Source organism: Somniosus microcephalus, unplaced genomic scaffold, assembly GCF_052327205.1.
Source record: "Somniosus microcephalus isolate GS21.2 unplaced genomic scaffold, FLI_Smic_1.0 scaffold1322, whole genome shotgun sequence".
Taxonomy (NCBI): domain Eukaryota; kingdom Metazoa; phylum Chordata; class Chondrichthyes; order Squaliformes; family Somniosidae; genus Somniosus; species Somniosus microcephalus.
In genome coordinates this window covers 12,627-35,720 of record NW_028226509.1, presented here as the reverse complement: position 1 = coordinate 35,720, position 23,094 = coordinate 12,627, and the positions used below count along the sequence as shown (strand labels likewise).

The 23,094-nt window shown below is 53.6% G+C and overlaps 1 protein-coding gene across 2 annotated transcripts; it reads right to left on the bottom strand.

Moving 5' to 3' along the window:
• Positions 1-4,547: 4,547 nt before the first annotated feature.
• LOC147080653 (PRKCA-binding protein-like) lies at positions 4,548-22,840 on the bottom strand. Of its 2 annotated transcripts, none has more exons than XM_085981134.1 (6): positions 22,744-22,838; positions 21,449-21,525; positions 10,719-10,830; positions 9,748-9,876; positions 6,203-6,269; positions 4,548-4,660 (listed from the first exon to the last, which is right to left on the bottom strand). In XM_085981134.1, exons 2-6 carry the CDS (start codon positions 21,487-21,489, stop codon positions 4,563-4,565), a joined length of 447 nt encoding a protein of 148 aa, XP_085837260.1. In that variant the 5' UTR covers positions 21,490-21,525; positions 22,744-22,838; the 3' UTR covers positions 4,548-4,562. The 2 variants fall into 2 exon arrangements, with proteins under 2 accessions (XP_085837260.1, XP_085837259.1); XM_085981133.1 differs by lacking the exon at positions 4,548-4,660 and adding an exon at positions 4,682-4,941 and having other exon boundaries at positions 22,744-22,840.
• Between the last annotated feature and the right edge of the window lie 254 nt (positions 22,841-23,094).

Sequence of the window (23,094 nt, the reverse complement as noted above, 5' to 3'; positions counted from 1 at the left end):
CCATTAAACCAGATTAAACCCCCGGTCTCACTCCCCTATTAAACCAGATTAAACCCCCGGTCTCACTCCCCTATTAAACCAGATTAAACCCCCAGTCTCACTCCCCTATTAAACCAGATTAAACCCCCGGTCTCACTCCCCTATTAAACCAGATTAAACCCCCGGTCTCACTCCCCTATTAAACCAGATTAAACCCCCGGTCTCACTCCCCTATTAAACCAGATTAAACCCCCGGTCTCACTCCCCTATTAAACCAGATTAAACCCCCGGTCTCACTCCCCTATTAAACCAGATTAAACCCCCGGTCTCACTCCCCTATTAAACCAGATTAAACCCCCGGTCTCACTCCCCTATTAAACCAGATTAAACCCCCGGTCTCACTCCCCTATTAAACCAGATTAAACCCCCGGTCTCACTCCCCTATTAAACCAGATTAAACCCCCGGTCTCACTCCCCTATTAAACCAGATTAAACCCCCGGTCTCACTCCCCTATTAAACCAGATTAAACCCCCGGTCTCACTCCCCTATTAAACCAGATTAAACCCCCGGTCTCACTCCCCTATTAAACCAGATTAAACCCCCGGTCTCACTCCCCTATTAAACCAGATTAAACCCCCGGTCTCACTCCCCTATTAAACCAGATTAAACCCCCGGTCTCACTCCCCTATTAAACCAGATTAAACCCCCGGTCTCACTCCCCTATTAAACCAGATTAAACCCCCGTCTCACTCCCCTATTAAACCAGATTAAACCCCCGGTCTCACTCCCCTATTAAACCAGATTAAACCCCCGGTCTCACTCCCCTATTAAACCAGATTAAACCCCCGGTCTCACTCCCCTATTAAACCAGATTAAACCCCCGGTCTCACTCCCCTATTAAGCCAGATTAAACCCCCGGTCTCACTCCCCTACAAAACCAGATTAAACCCCCGGTCTCACTCCCCTATTAAACCAGATTAAACTCCCGGTCTCACTCCCCTATTAAACCAGATTAAACCCCCGGTCTCACTCCCCTATTAAACCAGATTAAACCCCCAGTCTCACTCCCCTATTAAACCAGATTAAACCCCCGGTCTCACTCCCCTATTAAACCAGATTAAACCCCCGGTCTCACTCCCCTATTAAACCAGATTAAACCCCCGGTCTCACTCCCCTATTAAACCAGATTAAACCCCCAGTCTCACTCCCCTATTAAACCAGATTAAACCCCCGGTCTCACTCCCCTATTAAACCAGATTAAACCCCCGGTCTCACTCCCCTATTAAACCAGATTAAACCCCCGTCTCACTCCCCTATTAAACCAGATTAAACCCCCGGTCTCACTCCCCTATTAAACCAGATTAAACCCCCGGTCTCACTCCCCCATTAAACCAGATTAAACCCCCAGTCTCACTCCCCTATTAAACCAGATTAAACCCCCGGTCTCACTCCCCTATTAAACCAGATTAAACCCCCGGTCTCACTCCCCTATTAAACCAGATTAAACCCCCGGTCTCACTCCCCCATTAAACCAGATTAAACCCCCGGTCTCACTCCCCTATTAAACCAGATTAAACCCCCGGTCTCACTCCCCTATTAAACCAGATTAAACCCCCGGTCTCACTCCCCTATTAAACCAGATTAAACCCCCGGTCTCACTCCCCTATTAAACCAGATTAAACCCCCGGTCTCACTCCCCTATTAAACCAGATTAAACCCCCGGTCTCACTCCCCTATTAAACCAGATTAAACCCCCGGTCTCACTCCCCTATTAAACCAGATTAAACCCCCGGTCTCACTCCCCTATTAAACCAGATTAAACCCCCGGTCTCACTCCCCTATTAAACCAGATTAAACCCCCGGTCTCACTCCCCTGTTAAACCAGATTAAACCCCCGGTCTCACTCCCCTATTAAACCAGATTAAACCCCCGGTCTCACTCCCCTATTAAACCAGATTAAACCCCCGGTCTCACTCCCCTATTAAACCAGATTAAACCCCCGTCTCACTCCCCTATTAAACCAGATTAAACCCCCGGTCTCACTCCCCTATTAAACCAGATTAAACCCCCGGTCTCACTCCCCCATTAAACCAGATTAAACCCCCAGTCTCACTCCCCTATTAAACCAGATTAAACCCCCGGTCTCACTCCCCTATTAAACCAGATTAAACCCCCGGTCTCACTCCCCTATTAAACCAGATTAAACCCCCGGTCTCACTCCCCCATTAAACCAGATTAAACCCCCAGTCTCACTCCCCTATTAAACCAGATTAAACCCCCGGTCTCACTCCCCTATTAAACCAGATTAAACCCCCGGTCTCACTCCCCTATTAAACCAGATTAAACCCCCGTCTCACTCCCCTATTAAACCAGATTAAACCCCCGGTCTCACTCCCCTATTAAACCAGATTAAACCCCCGGTCTCACTCCGCTATTAAACCAGATTAAACCCCCGGTCTCACTCCCCTATTAAACCAGATTAAACCCCCGGTCTCACTCCCCTATTAAACCAGATTAAACCCCCGGTCTCACTCCCCTATTAAACCAGATTAAACCCCCGGTCTCACTCCCCTATTAAACCAGATTAAACCCCCGGTCTCACTCCCCTGTTAAACCAGATTAAACCCCCGGTCTCACTCCCCTATTAAACCAGATTAAACCCCCGGTCTCACTCCCCTATTAAACCAGATTAAACTCACGGTCTCACTCCCCTATTAAACCAGATTAAACTCCCGGTCTCACTCCCCTATTAAACCAGATTAAACCCCCGGTCTCACTCCCCTATTAAACCAGATTAAACCCCCGGTCTCACTCCCCCATTAAACCAGATTAAACCCCCGTACTCACTCCCCTATTAAACCAGATTAAACCCCCGTCTCACTCCCCTATTAAACCAGATTAAACCCCCGGTCTCACTCCGCTATTAAACCAGATTAAACCCCCGGTCTCACTCCCCTATTAAACCAGATTAAACCCCCGGTCTCACTCCCCTATTAAACCAGATTAAACCCCCGGTCTCACTCCCCTATTAAACCAGATTAAACCCCCAGTCTCACCCCCCTATTAAACCAGATTAAACCCCCGGTCTCACTCCCCTATTAAACCAGATTAAACCCCCGGTCTCACTCCCCTATTAAACCAGATTAAACCCCCGGTCTCACTCCCCTATTCAACCAGATTAAACCCCCGGTCTCACTCCCCTATTAAACCAGATTAAACCCCCGTCTCACTCCCCTATTAAACCAGATTGAACTCCCGGTCTCACTCCCCTATTAAACCAGATTAAACCCCCGGTCTCACTCCCCTATTAAACCAGATTAAACCCCCGGTCTCACTCCCCTATTAAACCAGATTAAACCCCCGGTCTCACTCCCCTATTAAACCAGATTAAACCTCCGGTCTCACTCCCCTATTAAACCAGATTAAACCCCCGGTCTCACTCCCCTATTAAACCAGATTAACCCCCGGTCTCACTCCCCTATTAAACCAGATTAAACCCCCGGTCTCACTCCCCTATTAAACCAGATTAAACCCCCGGTCTCACTCCCCTATTAAACCAGATTAAACTCCCGGTCTCACTCCCCTATTAAACCAGATTAAACCCCCGGTCTCACTCCCCTATTAAACCAGATTAAACCCCCGGTCTCACTCCCCCATTAAACCAGATTAAACCCCCGTACTCACTCCCCTATTAAACCAGATTAAACCCCCGTCTCACTCCCCTATTAAACCAGATTAAACCCCCGGTCTCACTCCGCTATTAAACCAGATTAAACCCCCGGTCTCACTCCCCTATTAAACCAGATTAAACCCCCGGTCTCACTCCCCTATTAAACCAGATTAAACCCCCGGTCTCACTCCCCTATTAAACCAGATTAAACCCCCAGTCTCACCCCCCTATTAAACCAGATTAAACCCCCGGTCTCACTCCCCTATTAAACCAGATTAAACCCCCGGTCTCACTCCCCTATTAAACCAGATTAAACCCCCGGTCTCACTCCCCTATTCAACCAGATTAAACCCCCGGTCTCACTCCCCTATTAAACCAGATTAAACCCCCGTCTCACTCCCCTATTAAACCAGATTGAACTCCCGGTCTCACTCCCCTATTAAACCAGATTAAACCCCCGGTCTCACTCCCCTATTAAACCAGATTAAACCCCCGGTCTCACTCCCCTATTAAACCAGATTAAACCCCCGGTCTCACTCCCCTATTAAACCAGATTAAACCTCCGGTCTCACTCCCCTATTAAACCAGATTAAACCCCCGGTCTCACTCCCCTATTAAACCAGATTAACCCCCGGTCTCACTCCCCTATTAAACCAGATTAAACCCCCGTCTCACTCCCCTATTAAACCAGATTAAACCCCCGGTCTCACTCCCCTATTAAACCAGATTAAACCCCCAGTCTCACTCCCCTATTAAACCAGATAGCCCCGGTCTCACTCCCCTATTAAACCAGATTAAACCCCCGTACTCACTCCCCTATTAAACCAGATTAAACCCCCGGTCTCACTCCCCTATTAAACCAGATTAAACCCCCGGTCTCACTCCATTAAACCAGATAGCCCCACCCCGGTCTCACTCACCGTTACACAGAATGGCCCGGCTCAGACCCAGAGCGTCTGCCGTGCCGGAACTCAGGTTCTCCACCAGCCGATGCTTGACTTTCTTCAGAACTGCAAAACACGATACAATCTGTCACCGTTAAATCTTCACTCCCTCCTTGGATTTCACTAAAGTAAAGCCGAATCTCCCTCTCGGTATGATGGGGACACTGCCTGCTTCCTGCGCTCTCAGAGTTTTGGCTGCAGTGGGGCATCTCGTTGCGAGCCTCGTGAGTTGTATTTTGTTCTGCACCCTGCAGCTAGAAAAATCTTTGTGCCGTAAGTTTGTGGAAGTGCGAGAAAATAACGGCGCGGCGAGGGGACCTTAGTGAACAGCAGGTCCAACAGTCTATCTGCTTAACCAATGAGATTTAAGGATTAAGAAACAGAGGAACAATAGAGAAAGAAATAGGGTGAATTAGAGTCATATCAGATACAGAAAGGGAAATAGAGAGGGAAAGAAAGATTGAATTAAAGAGAGAGGAAAGAGACAGAAAAGAAAAGTAAGGAAAAATGTCAAATTTTAACAATCTCTAACAACAATTTACTACCTGTAGAAATGAAGCTCCACAGTTTAAACTGTTCCCGTTCTGGGCCGGAGAGGTTGAGTGTGGTATTGTAGGAAGATTTACCAAAAGGGTCCTTACGTCATTAAGTCCCAGCCCTAACTTTCTGCGGCGAGTTTAATGGGCAATTAATGAGCAAATGCAGCAACTTCGTGACACTCACGGGAAGGGTGAGGGCGAGCTGGCATTTCTGTACGGCGAATGGCAGCGTGGCAAAAATTGTCCAGAAACGCGTGACGATTTGCAACTCACAGCGTTTCTCTTCCTCACCACAAGTCGCTGGGTTACGTTCACACTACTAACGCCGAGCACCTTAAACTGGCTGTGAGACTGACAGTAAATTCTGGCCCAAGGTTTGCTGTGTTTTGGAAGGTATAACATCACTTCAGTCAGTCACAGTGCTGGGTTCGTTCGAGGGGGGACGGAGAGCTACGGGGGGGGGGGGCTCTACAGAGCGGGGAGGGGCATTACAGGGGGGCCGTGGCATTACCTGGGGGGGGGGGGCGGAGCGGAGCATTACAGAAAGGGGGGCGGGAGGGGGGAGAGAGCGGTTTGAAGGGGCGGAGCGTTACTGTGGGGGGGTGGAGCATTACAGAGGGGGGGCGGAGGGGGGAGAGAGCGGTTTGAAGGGCCGGAGCGTTACTGTGGCGGGGGGGGCGGAATGTTACCTTGGGGGGGGGGGGGGGGGAGGCGGAGCATTACAGAGGTGGGGGGACGGTTTGGGGGGTGGAGCGTTATGAGGGGGCGGGGGGGGGGGGAAAGAGAGTGTATTGGGGGGGGGGGGCGGGGGGCGAGCATTACCGGGGGGGGGGGCGGAGCATTACAGAAGGGGTAAAATGCCAAGAGCGTGAGTTAACAAACGCCTCTCACTCGTCACTCCACCCTGCAATGTCACTCGTGGTACAACACAGCACAGGACTGTGAGGGGGATGAGCTGCCCAACTGACCCCCCTCATCCACGACCAATAGGTGGAGCTGAAGGAACTGGGACCACGGGATTAAAGGCAGTGTGCACATTAGCACACTGAGTATTTAAGACAGTGCTTACCAATATCCAAAGTCTTGCCCTGTTTAGGATCGGCCTGGAGTTTATTGTAGTGAATTGTAACTTCTCCCTTCCAGGATGTTAAATGAACAGTTAATACATAAAAAACAGCTATTTACAAAACTTATCACTGTACCGAGACCCCCATAGAATCATAGAAAGTTACAGCGCGGAAGGAGGCCATTTCGACCCATCGAGTCCGCGCCGGCCAACAAAGAGCTTTCCAGCCTAATCCCACTTCCCCGCTCTTGGTCCGTAGCCCTGCAGGTTACAGCATCCCAAATATTCATCCAATATACTTTTTAAATGTGGTTAGGGTTCCTGCCTCTACCACCCTTTCAGGCAGTGAGTTCCAGACCCCCACAACCCTCTGGGTGAAGAAATTTCCCCTCAAATCCCCTCTAAACCTTCCACCAATTACTTTAAATCTGTGTCCCCTGGTTTTTGACCCCTCTGCTAAGGGAAATAGGTCCTTTCTATCCACTTTATCTAGGCCCCCCACAGTTAGAGAACACAGGAGATAGTCAAGGATGAGAATGTGCTGTTTGAGCCAAGGCCAATGGAGTCCCCAAACTACCCATCAAAGCCCATCCCTCTAGTCCCCAAACTCCCCATCGAAGCCCATCCCTCTAGTCCCCAAACTCCCCATCGAAGCCCATCCCTCTAGTCCCCAAACTCCCCATCGAAGCCCATCCCTCTAGTCCCCAAACTCCCCATCGAAGCCCATCCCTCTAGTCCCCAAACTCCCCATCGAAGCCCATCCCTCTAGTCCCCAAACTCCCCATCGAAGCCCATCCCTCTAGTCCCCAAACTCCCCATCGAAGCCCATCCCTCTAGTCCCCAAACTCCCCATCAACGCCCATCCCTCCAGTCCCCAAACTCTCCCATCAAAGCCCATCCCTCTAGTCCCCAAACTCCCCATCGAAGCCCATCCCTCTAGTCCCCAAACTCCCCATCGAAGCCCATCCCTCTAGTCCCCAAACTCCCCATCGAAGCCCATCCCTCTAGTCCCCAAACTCCCCATCAACGCCCATCCCTCTAGTCCCCAAACTCCCCATCGAAGCCCATCCCTCTAGTCCCCAAACTCCCCATCGAAGCCCATCCCTCTAGTCCCCAAACTCCCCATCGAAGCCCATCCCTCTAGTCCCCAAACTCCCCATCGAAGCCCATCCCTCTAGTCCCCAAACTCCCCATCGAAGCCCATCCCTCTAGTCCCCAAACTCCCCATCAACGCCCATCCCTCTAGTCCCCAAACTACCCATCAAAGCCCATCCCTCTAGTCCCCAAACTCCCCATCGAAGCCCATCCCTCTAGTCCCCAAACTCCCCATCGAAGCCCATCCCTCTAGTCCCCAAACTCCCCATCAAAGCCCATCCCTCGAGTCCCCAAACTCCCCATCAAAGCCCATCCCTCTAGTCCCCAAACTCCCCATCGAAGCCCATCCCTCTAGTCCCCAAACTCCCCATCAAAGCCCATCCCTCTAGTCCCCAAACTCCCCATCAAAGCCCATCCCTCTAGTCCCCAAACTTCCCATCAAAGCCCATCCCTCTAGTCCCCAAACTTCCCATCAGAGCCCATCCCTCTAGTCCCCAAACTCCCCATCAACGCCCATCCCTCTAGTCCCCAGACTCCCCATCGAAGCCCATCCCTCCAGTCCCCAAACTCCCCATCAAAGCCCATCCCTCCAGTCCCCAAACTCCCCATCAAAGCTCATCCCTCTAGTCCCCAAACTCCCCATCAAAGCTCATCCCTCTAGTCCCCTAACTCTCCCATTGAAGCCCATCCCTCTAGTCCCCAAACTCCCCATCAATGCCCATCCCTCTAGTCCCCAAACTCTCCCATCAACGCCCATCCCTCTAGTCCCCAAACTCCCCATCAAAGCCCATCCCTCTAGTCCCCAAACTCCCCATCAACGCCCATCCCTCTAGTGCCCAAACTCCCCATCAACGCCCATCCCTCTAGTCCCCAAACTCCCCATCAACGCCCATCCCTCTAGTCCCCAAACTCCCCATCAAAGCTCATCCCTCTAGTCCCCAAACTCCCCATCAAAGCTCATCCCTCTAGTCCCCAAACTCCCCATCAAAGCCCATCCCTCTAGTCCCCAAACTTCCCATCAAAGCCCATCCCTCTAGTCCCCAAACTCCCCATCAACGCCCATCCCTCTAGTGCCCAAACTCCCCATCAACGCCCATCCCTCTAGTCCCCAAACTCCCCATCAACGCCCATCCCTCTAGTCCACAAACTTCCCATCAAAGCCCATCCCTCTAGTCCCCAAACTCCATCAAAGCCCATCCCTCCAGTCCCCAAACTTCCCATCAAAGCTCATCCCTCTAGTCCCCTAACTCACCCATCGAAGCCCATCTCTCCAGTACCCTAACTCTCCCATTGAAGCTCATCCCTCCAGTCCCCTAACTCTCCCATCGAAGCCCATCCCTCCTGTCCCCAAACTCCCCCATCAAAGCCCATCCCTCCAGTCCCCTAACTCTCCCATCGAAGCCCATCCCTCCAGTCCCCTAACTCTCCCATCGAAGCCCATCCCTCCAGTCCCCTAACTCTCCCATTGAAGCTCATCCCTCCAGTACCCTAACACACCCATCGAAGCCCATCCCTCTAGCATCTAACTCACCCATGAAATTAAATCTCTTTAGTACGCTAACTCTCCCATCAAAGGCATCATGAGGTTATTCACTTTGGTAGGAAGAATAGAAAAACAGAATATTATTTAAATAGTGAGAAACTATTAAATGTTGGTGTTCAGAGGGATTTGGGTGTCCTAGTACAAGAGACACAACGAGCTAGCGTGCAGGTACAGCAAGCAATTATGAAGGCAAATGATATGTTGGCCTTTACTGCAGGGGGTTGGAGTACACGAGTAAGGCAGTCTTGCTACAGTTGTACTGGGCCTTGGCGAGACCACACCTGGAGCACTGGAGTTCTGGTCGCCATACCCGAGGAAGGATATACAGGAAACTCTCGATTTACCGGCACCTCAATAACCGGAAATCTCTGTTAACCGGCAAAATTCAGGAGTAGGTTCAGGTAAGTTTTACTTCATATTAGTGGCAGTTCCTGAATCTGTGGCCGTGTAACTGGGGTTCGTGCACTTGTTGCTAAGCAACAGGGACGCTTGGTCTGTGGCCGGAGTTCCTGCACCTGTTGCTAAGCAACAGGGAAGCCTGGATTTGTTGCTGTGTACGGCGCTCTCGTACCTTTTAAACTATACCTCTCTGTAATCTGGACATTTTGATAAACCGGCACCACGCCGGTCCCGCTGGTGCCGGATATTAAAGAGTTTCCTGTACTTGCCTTGGAGGCGGCGCAACGAAGGTCCACAAGACTGATTCCTGGGGTGAGAGGGCTGTCCTATGAGGAGAGATTGAGCAGAATGGGCCGATACTCTCTGGAGTTTAAAAGAATGCGAGGTGATCTCATTGAAACGTATAAAATTCTCTCACTCCCACCCCGTATGGCCCCCAGCCCCTCCCCCATCCCGTACGGCCCTCTACCCCTCCTCCACCCCTTCAGTCCCCTCCCCCTCTCCATCATACCTTCACAGCTTGAATCATCTTGGCCACCTCCACTTTCGTTTTTCCCTTCACCGATTTCCCAGTCACTCCGACGATTTCATCGCCCGCAGCCAGGGTCCTGTCCACAGCGGCTGGAGTGTTGTCGAAAACCTGCCGTTTAAAACACGCCACGTGAGTCCAGGGCCTCCCTGGGTCACACCAACAGAGCCAGAGCGGGGCAGAGCCAGAGCAGAGCCAGAGCGGAGCCAGCGCATAGCCAGAGCATAGCCAGAGCGGAGCCAGCGCATAGCCAGAGCGGAGCCAGCGCATAGCCAGAGCGGAGCCAGCGCATAGCCAGAGCGGAGCCAGAGCATAGCCAGAGCGGAGCCAGAGCATAGCCAGAGCGGAGCCAGAGCATAGCCAGAGCGGAGCCAGCGCATAGCCAGAGCGGAGCCAGCGCATAGCCAGAGCGGAGCTACAGCGGAGCCAGAGCATAGCCAGAGCGGAGCCAGAGCATAGCCAGAGCATAGCCAGAGCGGAGCGTACACTCTCCCACGCTGTATCACACTCGAACAACTGGACAGAGGGAACCCCAGAGTGGGAGTGGGTGGCTCATGGAGTTACCATTAAGCTTTGAAAACATCCAAGAGTCTGTTAGGAAGAGCGCACAGCTGAACTTTAATAAGGAGTGGGCGAGGGACTGAACTAAGGCTCACGGTGGGGATAACAGATTAGCAGGGTGGATTGAGAGAGGAAGAGGAGAGAGCCGGGCTGACACTCGCTGTAGGAGGCAAGAGGAGAAATGGAATACCTTCAGCATTACTGAGAATCTCAAGTCACCATATCTCAGCGGGGAAGGGGGTAAATGAGGAAGGATGAACCAACACGGGAACACGTGAAGCGATGAGGAAGATGTGAACCAGGAACAGACGGATATGAGAACAGAGCCTTTGATGGCCAGCAGCGGGTGGAGACAGAGAGAGACAGGTTACCTGATTTCTGGGTTGCTTTACCTGCACGATGTATAAGCAGGGGCAGTACTGTGCCCCTCCTCCAATGCTGATCCCAATTAGATTCTGAGAATCCTTTTTAAGTGTCACTGTCCCAGGCACAGTCGGAATTCCCCTGATCAAACAAAAAAGATTAAAAAGTTGACGTTTATTGCATCGATTTTTAAAATACTTGCGAGTTTTTTCATTGGTCACGATTGTGACATCAGCCCATTCAAAACAATGGCTAATGCAGTAACAGTACGTGGTACGTCCATCGTGCTGAGGATTGATCTAACTGCACAAAGCGATCACCTCGAGGCACTGTGGGCCATCAGCAGCAGCAGAACTGTACATCAGCAAGCTGCGCAACCTCACGGCCTGGCACATCTCTCCCTCGACAATCACCATCTAACCGGAAGACCAACCCTGGTTCAATGTGGAGTGTAGAAGTGGGGAGGGGGGGGCGGGGTCATGAACAGCCCTTGGTGCCCCTCGGAATGAGGTCCCAACCTAATGAAGCTATTACACAGGGCAGCCAGCAGACATCAGACAGCCCATGGGACCGTCACACTACCACATCCAGTCAACCAGGGAACTAACTTGGATATGGTAGTGTCGTGGTTATCTTACTGGACGCGTAACCCAAAGGTGTCGACTAACAATCCAGAGAACAGTTGTTCAAATCCCACCAGGGCAGTTTGAGAATTTTAATTCATTTAATAAATCTGAAAATAAAAAGCTGGCATCAGTAAAAGTGACCGTGAAGCTCTCAATTATCGTAAAAACCCAGCTGGTTCACGAATGTCCTTCAGGGAAGTAAACCGGCCGTTCTTACCCGGTCTGGGCCTATAGGTGACTCCAGTCCCACACCAACATGCCCTCGGAAGCCACCCAGTTACCAGCACCTTCTCAGGGTGACTAGGGAGGGCCAATAAATGTGCTTGTCCAGCGACGCTCGCCTCCCGGGAACCAATCAAAAAAATACAGGAGGAGGAGGCTCCACGAACACCCCCATCTTCAACATGGAGGAGCCCAGCATGGGAGCAAGAGGCTAGGCTGAAGGACTTGCAAGTTTCTCAGCCAAACAGTCCGAGTCCTGTTCCTCCTCCTCCAGAGATCCCCACCTAATAGATGCCACCTCCAGACAAATCGGTTCACTCCACGTGACATGGAGCCGCTGGGTGACGCGAAGCCGCTGGGTGATGTGGAGCCGCTGGGTGACTCGGGGCCGCTGGGTGACTCGGGGCCGCTGGGTGAGGCGGGGCCGCTGGGTGAGGCGGGGCCGCTGGCTGACGCGGGGCCGCTGGGTGACGCGGGGCCGCTGGGTGACGCGGGGCCGCTGGGTGACGCGGGGCCGCTGGGTGACGCGGGGCCGCTGGGTGACGCGAGGCCGCTGGGTGACGCGGGGCCGCTGGGTGACGCGGGGCCGCTGGGTGACGCGGAGCCGCTGGGTGACGCGGGGCCGCTGGGTGACGCGGGGCCGCTGGCTGACGCGGGGCCGCTGGGTGACGCGGGGCCGCTGGGTGACGCGGGGCCGCTGGGTGACGCGAGGCCGCTGGGTGACGCGGAGCCGCTGGGTGACGCGGGGCCGCTGGGTCGCTGGGTGACGCGGGGCCGCTGGGTGACGCGGGGCCGCTGGGTCGCTGGGTGACGCGGAGCCGCTGGGTGACGCGGGGCCGCTGGGTGACGCGGAGCCGCTGGGTGACGCGGGGCCGCTGGGTGACGCGGGGCCGCTGGGTGACGCGGGGCCGCTGGGTGAGGTGAGGCCGATGGGTGACGCGGGGCCGCTGGGTGACGCGAGGCCGCTGGGTGACGCGGGGCCGCTGGGTGAGGCGAGGTCGCTGGGTGGCGCGAGGCCGCTGGGTGACGCGGGGCCGATGGGTGACGCGGGGCCGCTGGGTGACGCGGGGCCGCTGGGTGACGCGGGGCCGCTGGGTGACGCGAGGCCGCTGGGTGACGCGAGGCCGCTGGGTGAGGTGAGGCCGATGGGTGACGTGGGGCCGCTGGGTGACGCGGGGCCGCTGGGCCGCTGGGTGACGCGAGGCCGCTGGGTGACGTGGAGCCGCTGGGTGAGTTGAGGCCGCTGGGTGAGGCGGGGCCGCTGGGTGACGTGGGGCCGCTGGGTGACGCGGGGCCGCTGGGTGACGCGGGGCCGCTGGGTGACGCGGGGCCGCTGGGTGAGGTGAGGCCGCTGGGTGAGGCGGGGCCGCTGGGTGACGTGGGGCCGCTGGGTGACGCGGGGCCGCTGGGTGACGCGAGGCCGCTGGGTGAGGTGAGGCCGCTGGGTGACGTGAGGCCGCTGGGTGACGCGGGGCCGCTGGGTGACGCGGGGCCGCTGGGTGAGGTGAGGCCGCTGGGTGATGCGAGGCCGCTGGGTGACGCGAGGCCGCTGGGTGACGCGGGGCCGCTGGGTGAGGTGAGGCCGCTGGGTGACGCGGGGCCGCTGGGTGACGCGAGGCCGCTGGGTGACGCGAGGCCGCTGGGTGACGCGGGGCCGCTGGGTGACGCGAGGCCGCTGGGTGACGCGGGGCCGCTGGGTGACGCGAGGCCGCTGGGTGACGCGGGGCCGCTGGGTGACGCGGGGCCGTTGGGTGACGCGGGGCCGCTGGGTGACGCGAGGCCGCTGGGTGACGCGAGGCCGCTGGGTGACGCGGGGCCGCTGGGTGACGCGGGGCCGCTGGGTGACGCGAGGCCGCTGGGTGACGTGGAGCCGCTGGGTGACGTGAGGCCGCTGGGTGACGTGGGGCCGCTGGGTGACGTGGGGCCGCTGGGTGACGTGAGGCCGCTGGGTGACGCGGGGCCGCTGGGTGACGTGAGGCCGCTGGGTGACGTGGAGCCGCTGGGTGACGTGAGGCCGCTGGGTGACGTGGGGCCGCTGGGTGACGTGGAGCCGCTGGGTGACGTGAGGCCGCTGGGTGACGTGGGGCCGCTGGGTGACGCGAGGCCGCTGGGTGATGTGGAGCCGCTGGGTGACGTGAGGCCGCTGGGTGACGTGGGGCCGCTGGGTGACGTGAGGCCGCTGGGTGACGTGGGGCCGCTGGGTGACGTGGGGCCGCTGGGTGACGTGGGGCCGCTGGGTGACGTGGAGCCGCTGGGTGACGCGAGGCCGCTGGGTGACGCGAGGCCGCTGGGTGACGTGGGGCCGCTGGGTGACGTGGGGCCGCTGGGTGACGCGAGGCCGCTGGGTGATGTGGAGCCGCTGGGTGACGTGAGGCCGCTGGGTGACGTGGGGCCGCTGGGTGACGTGAGGCCGCTGGGTGACGTGGGGCCGCTGGGTGACGTGGGGCCGCTGGGTGACGTGGGGCCGCTGGGTGACGTGGAGCCGCTGGGTGACGCGAGGCCGCTGGGTGACGCGAGGCCGCTGGGTGACGTGGGGCCGCTGGGTGACGTGGAGCCGCTGGGTGACGTGGGGCCGCTGGGTGACGTGGGGCCGCTGGGTGACGTGGGGCCGCTGGGTGACGTGGAGCCGCTGGGTGACGTGGAGCCGCTGGGTGACGTGAGGCCGCTGGGTGACGTGAGGCCGCTGGGTGATGTGGAGCCGCTGGGTGACGTGAGGCCGCTGGGTGACGTGAGGCCGCTGGGTGACGTGAGGCCGCTGGGTGATGTGGAGCCGCTGGGTGACGTGAGGCTGCTGGGTGACGTGAGGCCGCTGGGTGATGCGAGGCCGCTGGGTGATGTGGAGCCGCTGGGTGATGCGAGGCCGCTGGGTGATGTGGAGCCGCTGGGTGATGCGAGGCCGCTGGGTGCACTGGAGCCGCTGGGTGACGTGAGGCCGCTGGGTGATGTGGAGCCGCTGGGTGATGCGAGGCCGCTGGGTGCACTGGAGCCGCTGGGTGACGTGAGGCCGCTGGGTGATGCGAGGCCGCTGGGTGACGTGAGGCCGCTGGGTGATGCGAGGCCGCTGGGTGATGTGGAGCCGCTGGGTGACGCGAGGCCGCTGGGTGCACTGGAGCCGCTGGGTGACGTGAGGCCGCTGGGTGACGCGAGGCCGCTGGGTGACGCGAGGCCGCTGGGTGACGCGGGGCCGCTGGGTGACGCGGGGCCGCTGGGTGACGCGAGGCCGCTGGGTGACGCGAGGCCGCTGGGTGACGCGAGGCCGCTGGGTGACGCGAGGCCGCTGGGTGACGCGAGGCCGCTGGGTGATGTGGAGCCGCTGGGTGACGTGAGGCCGCTGGGTGACGCGGGGCCGCTGGGTGACGCGGGGCCGCTGGGTGACGCGGGGCCGCTGGGTGACGCGAGGCCGCTGGGTGACGCGGGGCCGCTGGGTGACGCGAGGCCGCTGGGTGACGTGGGGCCGCTGGGTGACGCGGGGCCGCTGGGTGACGCGAGGCCGCTGGGTGACGTGGGGCCGCTGGGTGACGCGGGGCCGCTGGGTGACGTGAGGCCGCTGGGTGACGTGGGGCCGCTGGGTGACGTGAGGCCGCTGGGTGACACGAGGCCGCTGGGTGACACGAGGCCGATGGGTGACGCGGGGCCGATGGGTGACGCGAGGCCGCTGGGTGACGCGAGGCCGCTGGGTGACGTGAGGCCGCTGGGTGACTCAGCTATAGTGCTGAAGACCTGGGCCCCGCAGCTAGCCATCTCCCCGAGCTGAGCCAAGCCAAGCTGCTCCTGTACAGCATCCTGTACAGACACCATGTGGAGGATTCCCCAGGTGTGTCCTATCCACAAAATACTGGATAAATCTAAAGAGAGAGAGACTTGCATTTCTATAGCACCTTTCATGACCACCGGACGTCCCAAAGCGCTTTACTGCCAATGAAGTACTTGTTGAAGTGTGGTCACTGTTGTAATGTGGGAAACACGGCAGCCAATTTGCGCACAGCAAGCTCCCACAAACAGCAATGTGATAATGACCAGATAATCTGTTTTAGTGATGTTGATTGAAGGATGAATATTGGCCCCAGGACACCGGGGAGAACTCCCCTGCTCTTCTTCGAAATAGAGTCACAGGATCTTTTACGTCCGCCCAAGAGAGCAGACGGGGCCTCGGTTTAACGTCTCATCTGAAAGACAGCACCTCCGACAGTGCAGCACTCCCTCAGCACTGCACTGGAGTGTCAGCCTGGAATTTTGTGCTCAAGTCTCTGGAGTGGGACTTGAACCCACAACCTTCTGACTCTGAGGCGAGAGGGTGCTGCCCACTGAGCCACAGCTGACACACTAATCTAACACAGTCAATTACTGCCCTATCGGACTCCCCCAACCCCAATCATCAGTAAAGTGAGGGAAGGAATCATCAATAGTGCCATCAAATGAAACCTACGCACCAATAACCTGCTCACTGACACTCAGTTCAGGTTCCGCAGAATCACTTGGTGCCAAGTCTCATCACAGCCTTGATCCAGACATGGATGGATAGCGGAATGAGAGGAGAGAGTATCTGCACTCGCCATCAAGGCAGAACTCAACCCAGTATGGCAGCAAGGAGCTCTAGCATAACTGAGGCCAATAGGGGTCAAAGGGAAAGCCCTTCAGTGTTGGGGAGTCACACTCGACACTAAAGAAGGTGGTTGTGGTTGTCGGAGACCAGTCAGTTCAGCTCCAGGACATCGCTGCAGGAGTTCCTCAGGGAAATGTTCTCAGCCCAGCCACCTTCAGCTGCTCCATAGGGGTTACGGGGATCGGGTGGGACATATGTCAGTGCAGGCTCGATGGGCCGAAATGGCCTGTATCTGCACTGTGGGGTTTCTGTGATTCTGTGAGTGGGGCTGTTCACTGACGATTCCAGTGTTCAGCTCCAACTCCTCTGATAGTGAAGCAGCCCATGCCAGTCTACAGCAGGACCTGGATACCCAGGCTTGGGCTGGCATGTGGCAGGTAACATTTGAGGGTCAGCATTGACCAGAAGACGAACTAGAACAGCATTTCAACACAATGGCTACAAGGGCAAGGCAAGAGCTTCAAAGATGCTAAGGCAGAGATAGCAGAGGCACTGGTATACATATATATAAATTCAACAAGGGAATAGAGCCAGAGGACTGGCGGACAGCGAATGTGATTCCTATATTTAAAAAGGGAGATAGAACAAGCCCAGGGAACTATAGACCAGTTAGCTTAACGTTGGTGGTAGGAAAGATAATGGAATATTTACTCAAAGAAAAACATCTAGAAACTGAAAATATAATAGTCAGCACGGATTTCAAAAGTGCAGGTTATACTTGACCAACCTTATTGAATAGATGTATTTAAGGAGAAGCTAGATAAATGCACGAGGGAGAAAAGAATAGGTTATGTTGATGTGGTGAGATGAAGGGCGGGAGGAGGCTCGTGTGCAGCATAAACACCGGCACGGGCCAGTTGGGCCGAATGGCCTGTTTCTGTGCTGGACATTCTATATAATTCTATGTACTCTGTGACTACTGGCCCATTTTCTGACCCCACAAAGCCCCTCTATCAGCTACAAGGCTCAAGTCAGGAGTGTGATGGGACACCCACCACTCACCTGGATGGATGTAGCTGCAGCAACACACAAGATGGACACCATCCTGGACACAGCAGTTTGCTGGATCATTGCCCGTGACTGGACTCAGTACCACTCCCTCCACCACCGGTGCACCGTGCCTGCAGTGTGCACCATCTACAAGATGCACTGCAGCAACTCGCCAAGGCTTCTTCAGCACCACCTCCCAAACCCACGACCCCCACCATCGCAAGCAGCTGTATGGGAACACCACCACCTCCAAGCAGAGTAAAAATACTTAATTGGAGGAAGACCAACTTCAGTGGGATGAGAACGGATCTGGCCCGGGTAAATTGGAATCAAAGATTGGCAGGTAAAACTGTAATCGAACAATGGGCTGCCTTTAAAAAGAGATGGTTCAGGTACAGGCGAGGTACATTCTCACGAGGGGGAAAGGTAGGGCAACTAAAGCCAGAGCTCCCTGGATGATGAAAGAGATAGAGAGTAAGATGAAGCAGAAAAAGAGTGCGTATGACAGATGTCAGGTCGAGAATACAAGTGAGAATCAGGCTAAATATAGAGAAGTGAAAAAGAAAATAAGAGGGGCAAAGAGAGGGCATGAGAATTGAATGGCAGCCAACATAAAAGGTAATCCAAAAATCTTCTTTGGCATATAAATCGTAAACGGGTAGTAAGAGGAGTGGTGGGGCCAATTAGGGACCAAAAAGGAGGCAGAGGGCATGGCTGAGGTGCTAAACGAGTACTTTGCATCTGTCTTCACCAAGGAAGAAGATGCTGCCATAGACATAGTGAAGGAGGAGGTCGTGGAGATACTGGATGGGATAAAAATTGATAAAGAGGAGGTACTAGAAAGGTTGGCTGTACTTAAAGTAGATAAGTCACCAGGACCGGATGGGATGCATCCTAGGATGCTGAGGGAAGTAAAGGCAGAAATTGCGGAGGTACTGGCCATAATCTTCCAATCCTCCTTGGATACGGGGGTGGTGCCAGAGGACTGGAGAATTGCAAATGTTACACCCTTGTTCAAAAAAGGGTGTAAGGATAAACCCAGCAACTACAGGCCAGACAGTTTAACCTCGGTAGTGGGGAAGCTTTTAGAAATGATAATCAGGGACAAAGTTAACAGTTACTTGGACAAGTGTGGATTGATTAAGGAAAGCCAGCACGGATTTGTTAAAGGAGAATCGTGTTTAACCAACTTAATCGGATTTTTTTGATGAGGTACCAGAGAGGGTTGATGAGGGCACTGCGGTTGACGTGGTGAACATGGATTTCCAAAAGGCGTTTGATAAAGTGCCACACAATAGGCTTGCCAGCAAAGTTGAAGCCCATGGAATAAAAGGGACAGTGGCAGCATGGATAGGGAATTGGCTAAGTGACAGGAAACAGAGAGTAGTGGTGAACGGTTGTTTTTCGGACTGGAGGAAGGTATACAGTGGTGTTCCCCAGGGGTCGGTACTAGGACCACTGCTTTTCCTGATATATATTAATTAATGACTTGGACACAGGGCACAATTTCAAAATCTGCAGATGACACAAAACTTGGAAGTATAGTGAACAGTGAGGAGGAGAGTGATAGACTTCAAGAAGACATAGACAGGCTGGAGAAATGGGCGGACACGTGGCAGATGAAATTTAACGCAGAAAAGTGCGAAGTGATACATTTTGGTAGAAAGAATGAAGAGAGGACATATAAATGAAATCAGTATTTGTAGGGAAATGGTGTTAGGGAAATTGACGGGATTGAAGGCCGATAAATCCCCAGGGCCTGATAATCTACATCCTAGGGTACTTAAGGAAGTGGCCCTAGAAATAGTAGATGCATTGCTGGTCATCTTCCAAAATTCTATAGATTCTGGAACAGTACCCATGGATTGGAGGGTAGCTAATGTAACCCAACTATTCAAAAAAGGTGGTAGAGAGAAAACGGGGAATTATAGACCGGTAAGTCTGACATCGGTAGTGGGGAAAATGCTAGAGTCCATTATAAAAGATGTAATAGCAGAGCACTTGGAAAACAGTGACAGGATCGGACAATGTCAACATGGATTTACAAAAGGTAAATTGTGCTTGACTAATCTACTGGAATTTTTTGAGGATGTAACTGGTAGAATAGATAAGGGAGAACCAGTGGATGTGGTGTATTTGGACTTTCAGAAGGCTTTCGATAAGGTCCCGCATAAGAGATTAGCGTGTAAAGTTAAAGCACATGGGATTGGGGGTAAGGTACTGACTTGGATAGAGAACTGGTTGGCAGACAGGAAGCAAAGAGTTGGAATAAAGGGGTCTTTTTCCGAGTGGCAGGCAGTGGCTAGTGGGGTATCGCAGGGATCGATGCTAGGACCCCAGCTATTCACAATATATATTAATGATGATCTAGACGAGGGAACTAGATGTAATAGCTCCAAGTTTGCAGATGACACAAAGCTGGGTGGGCGTGTGTGCTGTGAGGAGGATGCAGAGAAACTCCAGTATGATTTGGACAGGTTGGGTGATTGGGCAGATACATGGCAAATGCAGTATAATGTGGATAAATGCGAGGTTATCCACTTTGGTGGCAAAAACAGGAAGGCAGATTATTATCTGAACGGCAATAGATTGGGAGAAGGGGAAGTGCAACGAGACCTGGGTGTCCTTGTGCACCAGTCGCTGAAGGTAAGCATGCAGGTGCAGCAGGCGGTTAAGAAGGCAAATGGTATGTTGGCCTTCATAGCGAGAGGATTCGAGTACAGGAACAAGGATGTCTTGCTGCAGTTGTGCAGGGCCTTGGTGAGACCACACCTTGAGTATTGTGTGCAGTTTTGGTCGCCTTATCTGAGGAAGGATGTTCTTGCCATGGAGGGAGTTCAGCGAAGATTCACCAGACTGATACCTGGGATGGCAGGAATGACGTATGAGGAGAGATTGGGTCGATTGGGCTTATATTCGCTGGAGTTTAGAAGAATGAGAGGGGATCTCATTGAAACTTATAAAATTCTAACAGGACTAGACAGACTAGATGCAGGAAGGATGTTCCCGATGGCGGGGGAGTCCAGAACCAGGGGTCACAGTCTAAAGATAAGGGGTAAGGACAGAGATGAGGAGGAATTTCTTCACCCAGAGAGTGGTGAACCTGTGGAATTCTCTACCACACAAGGCAGTTGAGGCCAATTCATTAAATATATTCAAGGAGTTAGATATATTTCTTAAGGCTAAAGAGATCAAGGGATATGGGGAGAAGGCAGGGACTGGGTACTGAATTTGGATGATCAGCCATGATCTCATTGAATGGCGGAGCAGGCTCGAGGGGCCGAATGGCCTACTCCTGCTCCTATCTTCTATGTTTCTATGTTTAAACTAAAGGGTACAATCCTAAAGGGGGGTGCATAAACAGAGAGACCTAGGAGTATGCGTGCACAAATCGTTAAAAGGTAGCAGGGCAGTTTGCCCAGTTAAAAAAGCTTACGGGATCTCGGGCATAGAGTACCAAAGCGTGGAAATTATGATGACCCGTATAAAACACTGGTTCAGCCTCAACTGGAGTATTGTGTCCAATTCTGGGCACCGCACTTTGGGAAGGATGTGAAGGCCTTAGAGAGGGTGCAGAAAAGATTTAGGAGAGCGATTCCAGGGATGAGGAACTTCAGTTACGTGAATAGACTGGAGAAGTTGGGGTTGTTCTTCTTACAGCAGAGAAGGTTGAGAGGAGATTTGATAGAGGTGTTCAAAATCATGAGGGGTCTAGACAGAGTAGATAGAAACTGTTCCCATTGGCAGAAGGGTCGAGAACCAGAGGACACAGATTTAAGGTGATTAGCAGAAGAACCAAAGGCAACATGAGAAAAACTATTTTACGCAGCGAGTGGTTATGATCTGGAATACACTGCCTGATAGGGTGGTGGAGGCAGATTCAATCATGGCTTTCAAAAGGGAGTTGGATAAGTACCTGAAGGAGAAACATTTGCAGGGCTACGGGGAAAGGGCGGGGGAGTGGGGTAGCTGAAGTGCTCTTGCAGGGAGCCGGCATGGGCTCGACGGGCCGAATGGCCTTCCTCCGTGCTGTAACCATTCTATGATATGAAGTTCCCCTCCAAGTCACACACCATCCTGACTTGGAAGCATATCGGCAGTTCTTTCGTCACTGGGTCAAAGTCCTGGAACTCCCTCCCTAATAACACTGTGGGAGCATCTTCACCACACGGACTGCAGCGGTTCATCACCACCCCTCTCAGGGACACTAGGGAAGGGCAATAGATGCTGGCCTTGCCAGCGACGCCCATGTCCCGTAAATTAATACATAATCAGTAACAGTTAATGACGTTTTAGTGCCACTTGGGTATTAACTCACAATTTATCCTCCTCAATTTCAAAATCCACGTCGCTGAACATTGTAGCTACCCCGTCAGCTCCTGCTGCTTCCGGTTTCTGTGGAGAAGAACAGTTTATTAGTGGGACCCACCGTCCATGCTCAATGTCACTCTGGACAGATGAGCACATTGTATTCAATCTGCCTCTAACTATTAACATGCTCACCCCGGCAATGCTCACAGCAAAAAGGAAAGATGCAAAATTTAATATGGACAGGATCCTAATATTGGGACAAGAACTAAAAGACAGACGGGATCCTAATATACGGACAGGATCCCAATAATAGGGACAGGATCCCAATAATAGGGACAGGATCCCAATAATAGGGACAGGATCCTAATATTAAGGACAGGCTCCTAATAATCACACAGAATCACAGAAACCCCACAGTGCAGATAGAGGCCATTTCGGCCCATCGAGCCTGCACCGACACATATCCCACCCGATCCCCGTAACCCCTACACCAACACATATCCCACCCTATCCCCGTAACCCCACATATTTAATCCCCCTAACACTAAGGGTCAATTTTTTTTATCATAGCCAATCAACCTAACCCGCACATCTTTGGACTGTGGGAGGAAACCGGAGCACCCGGAGGAAACCCACGCAAACACGGGGAGAATGTGCAAACTCCACACAGACAGATAAGGACAGGATCCCAATAATAGGGACATGATCCTAATAATAGGGACAGGATCCTAATAATAGGGACAGGATCCTAATAATAGGGACAGGATCCCAATAATAGGGACATGATCCTAATATTAAGGACAGGATCCCAATAATAGGGACATGATCCTAATATTAAGGACAGGATCCTAATAATAGGGACAGGATCCTAATAATAGGGACATGATCCTAATATTAAGGACAGGATCCCAATAATAGGGACATGATCCTAATATTAAGGACAGGATCCTAATAATAGGGACAGGATCCCAATAATAGGGACATGATCCTAATATTAAGGACAGGATCCTAATAATAGGGACAGGATCCTAATAATAGGGACATGATCCTAATATTAAGGACAGGATCCTAATAATAGGGACAGGATCCCAATAATAGGGACATGATCCTAATATTAAGGACAGGATCCTAATAATAGGGACAGGATCCTAATAATAGGGACATGATCCTAATATTAAGGACAGGATCCTAATAATAGGGACAGGATCCCAATAATAGGGACATGATCCTAATATTAAGGACAGAATCCTAATATTAAGGACAGAACCCCAATCCCAATCCCTCTCCCCCCGGTTCCTTCACCTTTTTCCTGATGTTGTCCCGGATGTTTCTGTTGTGAATGACGTCATTGGTTGCTCTGTTGGCTCACATCTTCTTCCGGCACACCAACCTGGAAATGATTTCGGGTTCGGACCCACACGTCAATGCACCGAAACCGGAAATCAAAACCCCCGCGGCCGCTCCGCCCGCATGCGCTTTGGGCACTTGAGGCCATTTCAACGGATTGGCCGCCATCTTTGGTGCAGGCAGAGGCGAACCCCGGCAGGTGCCGCCCTCAACCCGGCATTGTGGGAAACTCACAGCTTCCCGGTTTCGTTTCTCTCCCTCTGACCCTAAACTTTCAATTCTCCAGTTATCCCAGGCAGTATTCCA

What these genes read in the sequence shown, in the direction of transcription:
- LOC147080653 (XM_085981133.1), bottom strand. Translation starts at nt 21,489, where the DNA reads ATGTTCAGCGACGTGGATTTTGAAATTGAGGAGGATAAATT. An exon ending in GAAATTGAGGAGGATAAATT is followed by an intron (nt 10,831 to 21,448) that starts GTGAGTTAATAC and finishes TTGTTTGATCAG; the next exon opens with GGGAATTCCGACTGTGCCTG. An exon ending in CCTGCTTATACATCGTGCAG is followed by an intron (nt 9,877 to 10,718) that starts GTAAAGCAACCC and finishes TTTAAACGGCAG; the next exon opens with GTTTTCGACAACACTCCAGC.